Raw genomic sequence first — 10,064 nt, 5'->3', positions numbered from 1 at the left:
TTGGTTCCAGTCCAGTTTCCAGGGTTGCGTATATACTGCAGTTGAGCCAATCTGCAATGTGAGGCCATGATTGATACTCTTGTGGTGTTTCCCATTCTTAACTTGGTTGATTAAGGTTTCTTTGGATAATTGGGTTGGGTTGTTTGTCTTTTTGTTTGCTTGTATTTTTGTCAAGGAGTAAAGTTGATCCTCACTGAGCCTGGCAATTCTGCAAACTCCAAAACAATTATCCAGTAGGGAGAGTATCTATCATCCATCCCTTGAAGCTGTACATGTAATCATCTTATCCTAGACACACAGAATCATAGAATGGCTGGTATTCCAAAGCACCTTAAAGATCCCCTCATTCACTCTCCTCTGCCATGGGCAGGGACATCTTCCACCAGAGCAGGTGGCTCAGAGCCCCAGCCAGCCTGACCTTGATATTTCATTCAAGAAATACAACTTCATGAATGGATGTTTCCCCAAGCTATTGCTTTCTCTGTGGCCAACGTGGAACCAAAATTGTGGTTTGCATTGATGGTGAAAGCAAAGGCTGTGAATGCAGAGTGAGGAGGGTGAGAGCTCAGTTCTGTGCCAGGCAAATGGGGGACTCAGTGTGGGTTTGGCAGAGAAATGGTTTGATTTCATGATTGGTGCCAAAGGCAGTGCCCTTGCTGTTCTGATCCTGGTGTCTCTGTCATGAAAGATAATTACAGTCTTCTAACAATAACATTTTGCACAGTAACTGTTCATGTTGAACCATAATTTTTGGCTGGAAGAGGTAATTAATCCTGTGTAAAACCTCCATCATCTCTATCTCTAGGCCACATTGTGATATAGAGTTTCTTCAGAAGTGTAATTACACTTTCATTCATGCCTTTGTTTCCAGGAAGGTTGCAGCTCATTTCCACAATTCTGGTCATTACTTTGAAATATGAAACAGTGACTGATGTTTTTCAGGATGTCCTTTTTTCAGCCACTTAGAACTAAATAGTGTGTGTGGGGAATAGGAAGCAGAAGCAATAAGAGAATCTGTTGTGATTTGTAGAAGATTTACCTTGAGAAAGAGGCCAATGAGAAGTTGTTCAAAGTGGTGGTTTCCTACCTGTGCCAGGTGAGCAGGCCATGCCATAGAAAGAGTTGATGAGGAGAGGACTCATTGTTCAAATGAACCCCCCTATCCTGCTGTGCTGTGTGAGTCCTCAGGGCCACACACTTGGAGATTGAGACCTCAGTGACTTCCAGGTGCTCTCAGGGATGGATTTTAAGGCCTGCAATAAAGGCCTGGAAGGCTTCACTGTGAACATGTCTGACTCATTGTACTCTTCTAGTGCTTCCTTGCCTTATCTGATTTGTAGTTTTGGGTTTTCTGTGGGGTTTTTACTTGGTTTTGTTTTCCCTTGATTTACTCAGTAGGTGGGTATCCATAGTATTATCTACAATCCATCTTTTTTTAGTAACATATGATGTGCCAATGTCCCTTGCTCTTGTTGCAGTGGGAGTGGAAGGCAGGAGATATGAAAGTGACTTTTCTTCCAGTTCCTGTTGGGAGAAATAGATATAAATATGACTTTAGTAGACTTTGCCTCTCTGTGGAACAGAGCATGTGATAAGGATGGAGAGGAGGTTCCCTCAAAGTCAATGGTTTGATGAGCCATTCTCAGTTGGATGACTGCTGATCTTTTAGTATGATTGTTTATCATTTGTGTGCTCTGGAATCCTTCAGTTCCTTATCATAATGGTGGTGAGCAGACAATTGTAGCTCCCTTCTGGGTGTGGCTGCAGTGCATTATCATCTCATGAGAGATTTCAGCAGTGAGGAGATGGCCACAAGCAAAACCCCACAGTGGCCTGGCATGGAAGAAAAATCAAGAGAGGAGAGCTCTGTGTGTGAGGCTAGAGAAGAACTGGGTCATTGCCTTGCTGGTCACATGTCACAGATAAGACCAGGCTGTGCCTGCTGGAGTGCAGTGGGATCTGAGTTGGTTCTGTAGAGCAAGGCAGACCCACAAAATGTCATTGCATGTGTCCATTTCCATGTGTTTCTGAGTCTTGCATTGCTTGTGGTCATGAGCTCAGCCTCAGGGTGTCTGATCTCATGTGGAAGGTCTCCTGTGTGCCAGCTGCCCCAGTGCAGGTGCAGATGCCACACCCAGCTGTGATGTTTGCAGCTGCACAGAGGAAGGGTTTGACAAGCACTCCTGGTGTGCTCAGCCAGGAACCTTTTGTCTGTAGTGTAATCATGCAGGATCATCTGTGCTGCAGCTGTCCAAGTGCAGAGTGAGCAGCCAGCCCAGGCAAGGTTTCCATGGATAGAGCAGGGCCCAGTGGGAGAAGGTGTGCAGTGTCCCCCAGGCATCCCCCAGAGGAACATGCTGGGCAATCAGCTGGAGGCTGTCAAATGGCTGAGGAACAGGCTGGAGAGTCACCTGCAGAGAGTTACAGACAGTGGCTCCATGTCCAGGTGCAGAGCAGGGACTTGTGCTGTCCCTCAAGGGCCCTGACTGGGCCCAGTTCTGTTCAGCACCTGCATGGCCAATGGGATTGAGGCACCCTCAGGCAATTTGCAGCTTTGGGCTATTGGTGGGTGATGAGGTGGGACATGAGCTGCCCATGGGCACCTGCTGCTGGAATTGTGTCCTGCACTGCATGATAAACTCTCTGCCTGGCAGGTCGAGGGGAGCCCTGCCTCCCCTCTGAACTCTTTTCTTGTGAGCTTGGACTGCATGGGGATCTTGGGCCAATATCCCAATGGACAGGCCAGAGTTGCCAGAAGGATCATGGAAAAGGCCTGAGGGCTGGAACATTTCTGTTGTGCAGAAGGACTGAAGGAGTGTAGGTCTTCAAGCATAGAGTAATGATACCTCTGTGTAGCCTTCTCAAATTTTTTTTCTTAGGTCAGTTTATGAATAAGTTTATAGGAAATATGGACAAAGCTGTGTTTCCCTGGGCCAGCTGTTGTATAATAGCAGAGCAGTATTTTATCCTAAGAGAAGGGAGGTTTTGATTAGGAGAAAGCTTTTCAGTGTGGGTTGTGATAAACGGGAAGATACTGCACAGAGAAATTTTGAATATGCTTCCAACATTCAAGTCTAGCAGAAAGTGTTCCTGCTTATGTCAGATCTGTGGATTAAAGGGCCTTTACAAAAAAGTTCAAGTGGGAAAGTATTGTTTGGCTCTATGAAGGACTCAGCCTTTCTTTGCACTTTCCATTGTCAGGCACTCAGATATGGAGATGCAGATGAAGAAAGTTTAAATGAGTCAGAAAGAAAAGAGTAAATATTATCCTGTTGTCCTGGCATAAGGGGATGCTTACATTGCTTTAGGCTTATCTGTATCTCCAACCAATTAATCCCAAATAATGAAAGAACAATTCAAGAGAAGTGTGAGAAAGCTCTTGACGTCTTCCTCATATTATCGTTTATTGCTGGTGTAAATGAGCCCTGATTTTATCAGGAGCAGTTCAATTACTTTTTTTACTGCCCTGCCATGAATGTTTGCTTCTGAGTGTTCAATGTGACTGAAAAGAATGGCCTGAAAGCACCCAGCAGCACATGTCAGATAGAAAGGCCTTGGAGTGGAATTAAGCCAGAGCTGCTGCTGTGGGTGTTTGCAGTCGGGGAGAGCCCCCGGGGCCGGTGCAGGCGCTGAGCCCCGGCCAAAGCCGGGCCCCGTTGAGCGCGGGCACGCGGCGGCTGCAGTGTCGCGGCGGCGCCTCCGGGTGTCGCTGTTGGCCGGCGCCGAGCGGCGCTGGAGCCGCCGCCGCCGCCGCCGCAGCGTCCTGCCCCCGCAGGCTGCTCGCTCGGCCGGCGCAGGCCACAGCGGCAGCGGCACCGCCAGCAGCAGCAGCAGCGAGAGGCGGCGAGAGGCGGCGCGGCGAGCTGGGTGTGTTTGAGCGGTGTCTGTTTTGGGCGGCGAGAGCGGCTGGAAGGGAGTCAGGGCAGCGGCAGTCGGCAGGAGCGCGGTGAGCGCAGTGGGCAGAGAATGGCGGTGAGGCAGAGGCGGCAGAGGCGCGGGCCGGGCGGCGGGCGAGCGCTGCTGGCCGCGCTGCTGCTGCTGCTGTGTGTGTGGTGCCGGGCGGCGGCCGAGCGGCTCCGCTACGCCATCCCCGAGGAGCTGGGCAGAGGCTCGCTCGTGGGGCCGCTGGCGCGGGACCTGGGGCTCAGCGCGGACGAGCTGCCGGCGCGCAAGCTGCGGCTGAGCGAGGAGAAGCAATACTTCACGGTGAATGAGGAGAACGGGAACCTGTACGTGAACGAGAGGCTGGACCGGGAGGAGATGTGCGGCGAGTCGGCGACGTGCTCCGTCAGCTTCGAGGTGCTGGTGCACAACCCGCTGAACATTTTCCACGTCGAAGTGGCGATCGAGGACGTGAATGACAACTCCCCGATGTTCAGCAAGGCTGTTCTGGACGTCGAGATCGGTGAATGGATCCCTCCCGGTGCTCGTTTTCCCCTGGAGATGGCCCGAGATGCAGACGCAGGAAGCAACTCGCTGCTGACCTATCAACTCACCAGCAACCCGTCCTTCAGTTTGGCCGCGACAGAGAGTCCTGACGGAAGCAAGCAGCTGGAATTAGTGCTGGACAGAGCCTTGGACCGAGAGAAACAGAGCACCTTTGAGCTGGTGCTGACGGCAGTGGACGGCGGGGATCCCGCGAGATCCGGGACTGTCCAGGTGCGCATCAACGTTACAGATGCCAATGACAATCCACCCGTGTTCAGCAAAAGAGTCTACGAGGCGAGAGTAGCGGAGAATCTTTCAGTGGGGTCTCTGGTGCTGCGGGTACGAGCGACGGATGCTGACGCGGGTAGCAACGGGCGAGTGTCCTACTCCTTTGGCAGCGTCCCGGACTCTGTCAGGGCGTTGTTCACTATTGACAGCGAGAGCGGGGAAGTGAGGACTGCGGGTGCCCTCGATTTCGAGGAGAAGAATAAATACATCTTCGGCCTAGAGGCGACGGACGGAGGCGGGTTGACGGCTCACTGCAAGGCTCAAATAGATATCACGGACGAGAACGACAACGCGCCCGAGATCACGATTCTCTCACTCTCGAGTCCCGTGCCCGAGGATGCCTCCACTGGAACGGTGGTAGCCCTGCTGAAAGTTCGGGATCGAGACTCCGGCGAGAATGGTCAGGTGTCGTGCTCGCTGTCGGGAGAGGCGCCGCTGTCGATCGTGGCGTCGTCGGGCGGCTCGTACAAGGTGGTGACATCGGGCGCGCTGGACCGCGAGCAGGCGTCGGAGCAGCGCGTGACGGTGGTGGCCCGGGACCGGGGCAGGCCGGCGCTGTGGAGCAGCAGGGAGCTGGTGCTGGAGGTGTCGGACGTGAACGACAACGCGCCGGTGTTCGAGGAGGCGGCGTACAGCGCGTACGTGGCGGAGAACAACGCGGCGGGCGCGCTGGTGCTGCGCGTGCAGGCGCGGGACGCGGACGCGGGCGCCAACGGGCGCGTGAGCTACTGGCTGGCGGGCGGCAGCGCGGGCGCGGCGGGCGCGGCGCCGCTGGTGTCGGTGGAGGCGCGGAGCGGCGCGCTGTACGCGCAGCGCTCCTTGGACTACGAGCAGTGCCGCGAGTTCACGGTGGCCGTGCGGGCGCAGGACGGCGGCTCGCCGGCGCGCAGCTCCACGGCCACGGTGCGCGTCTTCGTGCTGGACCGCAACGACAACGCGCCCAGGGTGCTCTGGCCCGCGGCGGCGGCGACGGCGGCGGGAGAGGGTCCGGGAGGGGCGGCGGCGGCGGCGCCTTTCGAGGTGGTTCCGCGCTCGGCCGAGGCCGGCTACCTGGTGGCCAAGGTGGTGGCGGTGGACGCGGACGCGGGGCGCAACGCGTGGCTGTCCTACGAGCTGGTGCAGGCGTCGGAGCCGGCGCTGTTCCGCGTGGGGCTGCACAGCGGCGAGGTGCGCACGGCGCGCGCCGTGGGCGAGCGGGACGCGGCCAAGCAGCGGCTGGTGGCCGTGGTGAAGGACCACGGGCAGCCGGCGCTGTCGGCCACGGCCACGCTGCACGTGGTGCTGGCCGAGAGCTTGCAGGAGGCGCTGCCGGAGCTGAGCGAGCGGCCGGCGGGCGCCGAGGCGGCGGCGGCCGAGCTGCAGTTCTACCTGGTGCTGGCGCTGGCGCTGCTCTCGGCGCTCTTGGTGCTGAGCGTGGCGCTGGCCGTGCTGGCGCGGCTGCGCCGGGCCGGGCCGCCCGCCGTGCTGCGCTGCCTGGGCGCGCAGCGCTTCTCGCTGGCCGGCGCCGCCTTCCCGGCCGACTTCTGCGAGGGCACCTTGCCCTACTCCTACAACCTGTGCGTGCCGCCGCCCGCCCGCGCCCTGCCCGAGGCCGCTTGGCCGCCGCCGCCGCCGGTGCCCATCCTGTCGGCGGAGGAGCTTCTGGGCGGTGATTCCTGCGGGAAGCCGAGCCCGAGCACTGACCTCGTCGAGGGAGAGCCGCCTGCCAATCCCGATGCACCACAGGTCTGTAAATTTTGAGCTTCTTCTGTTTCTAAAAGTTCCCGAAACGTCATCTTTGTTTCCCCGGGTATTCTCGGTGTGCTCTCAGTGGGGATTCTTCATCTGTATCCCCACGCAGCAGCGGAAGGTTTTAATTTTCCCTCGGTAAGCGCTTCAGCTGACAGGTTTTGATTATAGGTCTCCTTTTGGCTAGTAGCGGTGTTTCTCAGTGTTTCTCCATGTTTCTCGGATTTGTGTTTATGTGAGTTGCACAGTCCTGTCTCCGTGACGGACTGAGTGAAGGAACGGGCTATCTCCCGTTCATGGCGAGCAGGAAGCCCTTGGTTCTTCCTTGGTCACAGGTTCAGCTTTAGGGTCGAGTTTTTGTCTTTAACAATTGTGCTCCATAAATTTGAATATGTTAGCAACATTGAAAGCAGATTCGTATTCTGTGGAACGAGAATGTCTGATTCCACATGACGGGGTCAAGGGAAAAAAAAGAGAGCACTGACATCTGGATCCGGAGATATTTTTTCCCTTACTGATTTGTTCGGAAAGGGTGTACTTGGAACTCGTGTATAGCTTGACCCAAACCCGTTCGTTAATATTTTTTTTCCCGGTTGGATTTAGAAAGGAAAGGAGTGTGGAAAGTTCCTTTCACTCTTTTTTCTGAGTGAAGGAAGAGATTGTCACACGTTTTCGGGGGAATGCTGTAGTGGGACCAGATGGCTTTGTTTATGCGTCCTGGCTGGCCGTTCGCTCTGTTTTGCTCTTCATGATCTTTCTTTCATACACTGGTGAGAGTGCTGAAAGATTTCTGTTTCAGAGATTGTTATTTTTCTATCTCACAACGATGTTGGGGGTGTTAGCAGGTCTCAAATATCTCGAGAACAGCAAAACTTTGCAATTCTGTTTATTAGGATAAACATCTGAGATACTAAGGGATCCCATATGAGGGAGATTGGCCAGAGGAGGGTTTAGGCACTTGAATCAAGCCCATTTGCACATTGATTAGTGGTCAGCACAGTTTCCTTTGTTGTACTTTTATTCTATGGTCCCATAATTATTTTCTTCAACACATAGCCAAGATTGTCATTAAGAGATACTTAGAGGAATAGTTTCCTAACGAGCTTTAGTGCTTCAGAGGTTGCTTTCTGAAAAAAGGAAAACTACAATGATTTGATTAAACGTAAATCTGTATAAACTAAGGAAACACTAGGCGCATCCCCTAGGAAAGGATGTCAAATATTTAAAGTCCTGAAACTTTACCTTGAGAGTTTCAGCTACATTTTTATTTATACCCATAATTGAATTCTGTAACAATGTCTCCCTGAATTCAAGCAGTATTCAATTGCTCTTGTCCCGCTTTGTTAATAACCCGGATAGCTTTGTTTCTTCGGGATATGCTATCTTCCCGTTCTCTGTATGGGAGGCTGTTGTTGAAGGTGCTTCTGAACAAAAACGATAAGCTTAAGAATAAGCTACAGGGCAAAATATCTATTTTAACTTACGTATAATGACAGTAGAAAGTAATGAGTTTCCCGCGCGATTAAAGAACCCCGCCCGCGGAATGCCTCTGGCTTCTTCCCGATGGTGATAGCCTGGAGGATGAAAGCAGAGATGGGGGGGGCAGCTGCGCTACTCGGTGCCCGAGGAGATGCCCAAGGGCTCGTTCGTGGGCGACGTGGCCAAGGACCTGGGGCTGCAGCTGCCGGAGATCCGCGATAATGCCGTCCGTGTTGTTTCCAAGGGTAGGACGCAGTATTTTGCTCTGCACGGGAAGACGGGACATTTAGTGACGGCAGAGAGGATCGACAGAGAGCAGCTGTGCGAGCGTGTGCAGCAATGCGTGCTGCGCTGTGAGCTGATAGTGGAGGAGGAAATGAAGTTTTATGAAATAGAAGTGGAAATCACAGACGTTAACGACAACTCCCCCAGGTTCCGAGAGACGGAAAAAGAATTGAGAGTAAGCGAGACGACAGCCCCAGGGTCGCGGTTTCCCCTCCGAGAAGCACAAGATCCGGACTCGGGCCAGAATTCCCTGCAGAGCTACGAGCTGAGCGGTGACGAGCACTTCTCGCTGGCCGTGCAGGCGGGCCCCAGCGGCGATCAGCGTCCCGAGCTGGTGCTGGCCAAGGCGCTGGACCGGGAGGAGGCGGCGTTTCATGTCCTTTTGCATGTCCTGGTGCAGGCGTCGGAGCCGGCGCTGTTCCGCGTGGGGCTGCACAGCGGCGAGGTGCGCACGGCGCGCGCCGTGGGCGAGCGGGACGCGGCCAAGCAGCGGCTGGTGGCCGTGGTGAAGGACCACGGGCAGCCGGCGCTGTCGGCCACGGCCACGCTGCACGTGGTGCTGGCCGAGAGCTTGCAGGAGGCGCTGCCGGAGCTGAGCGAGCGGCCGGCGGGCGCCGAGGCGGCGGCGGCGGCGGCCGAGCTGCAGTTCTACCTGGTGCTGGCGCTGGCGCTGCTCTCGGCGCTCTTGGTGCTGAGCGTGGCGCTGGCCGTGCTGGCGCGGCTGCGCCGGGCCGGGCCGCCCGCCGTGCTGCGCTGCCTGGGCGCGCAGCGCTTCTCGCTGGCCGGCGCCGCCTTCCCGGCCGACTTCTGCGAGGGCACCTTGCCCTACTCCTACAACCTGTGCGTGCCGCCGCCCGCCCGCGCCCTGCCCGAGGCCGCTTGGCCGCCGCCGCCGCCGCCGGTGCCCATCCTGTCAGCGGAGGAGCTTCTGGGCGGCGATTCCTGCGACAAGCCGAGCCTGAGCAGTGACCTCGTCGTGGGAGAGCCGCCTGCCAATCCTGATGCACCGCAGGTCTGTAAAGCGTGAGCTTCTTCTGTTTTTAAAAGTTCCCGCAACGTCTGTTTTTTTCCCCACGTGTTTTTTGCCTGGTGTCAGTGGGTATTCGTCATCTGTATCCTCACGCAGCAGCGGAAGTTTTTCTTTTTTTTCTCGGTAAGAGCTTCAGCTGACAGGCTTTGATGATAGCTCTCCTTTCGGCTAGTAGCGGTGTTTCTCAGTGTTTCTCCATGTTTCCCAGAGTCGTGTTTATGTGAGTTGCACAGTTCTGTCTCCATGACGGACTGAGTTTAGGAACGGGCTATCCTCCGTTCATGCAGAGAAGGAAGCCCTTGGTTCTTCCTTGGTCACAGGTTCAGCTTCCGCCACGAGATTTTGTCTTCAGTCTTCAACACTTGAGCTCTATAAATTAGAATCTTTTAGCAACATTGAAAGCAGATTCGTATTCTGTGGAAGAAGAACGTTTGATTCTGAATGATGGAGTGGAGCAAAAAACCGAGAGCCCTTTCCCCTGGTGTTGGTGCTTTTATCCTTCCTGACTGATTTGTTCAGAAAGGGTGTTCTTGGAACTCGTGTATAGCTTTACACGTTCGTTCAACTTTGTTTTGTCCCGGTTAGATTTAGAAAGGAAAGGAATGGGGAAAGTTCCGTTCTCTATCATGAGTGAAAAAAGAGTTTGTAACCGGTTTTGGGGGTGATGCAGTAGTGAGGCTAGATGGCTTCGTTTATGCTTCCTGGCTGGCAGTTCACTCTGTTCTGCTCTGCAACATTTTGATTCCTTAGACTGGTGAGAATGCTGAAAGATTTCTGTTTCAGAAATTGTTATTTTTCTTTCCTCTTCTCACAACGATATTGGGGC

The 10,064-nt window shown here is 54.6% G+C and overlaps 1 protein-coding gene across 1 annotated transcript; it reads left to right on the top strand.

Moving 5' to 3' along the window:
* Positions 1-3,812: 3,812 nt before the first annotated feature.
* Positions 3,813-6,456, top strand: LOC129046844 (protocadherin gamma-B5-like). Its single transcript, XM_054516470.1, has one exon. The coding sequence runs from the start codon at positions 3,967-3,969 to the stop codon at positions 6,454-6,456; it is 2,490 nt and encodes an 829-aa protein (XP_054372445.1). The 5' UTR covers positions 3,813-3,966.
* Positions 6,457-10,064: the final 3,608 nt, after the last annotated feature.

Source organism: Molothrus ater, chromosome 15, assembly GCF_012460135.2.
Source record: "Molothrus ater isolate BHLD 08-10-18 breed brown headed cowbird chromosome 15, BPBGC_Mater_1.1, whole genome shotgun sequence".
In the NCBI taxonomy this organism is placed as follows: Eukaryota; Metazoa; Chordata; class Aves; order Passeriformes; family Icteridae; genus Molothrus; species Molothrus ater.
Note: the sequence above shows the minus strand (reverse complement) of the source record. Positions and strands in the feature narration are given on the sequence as shown.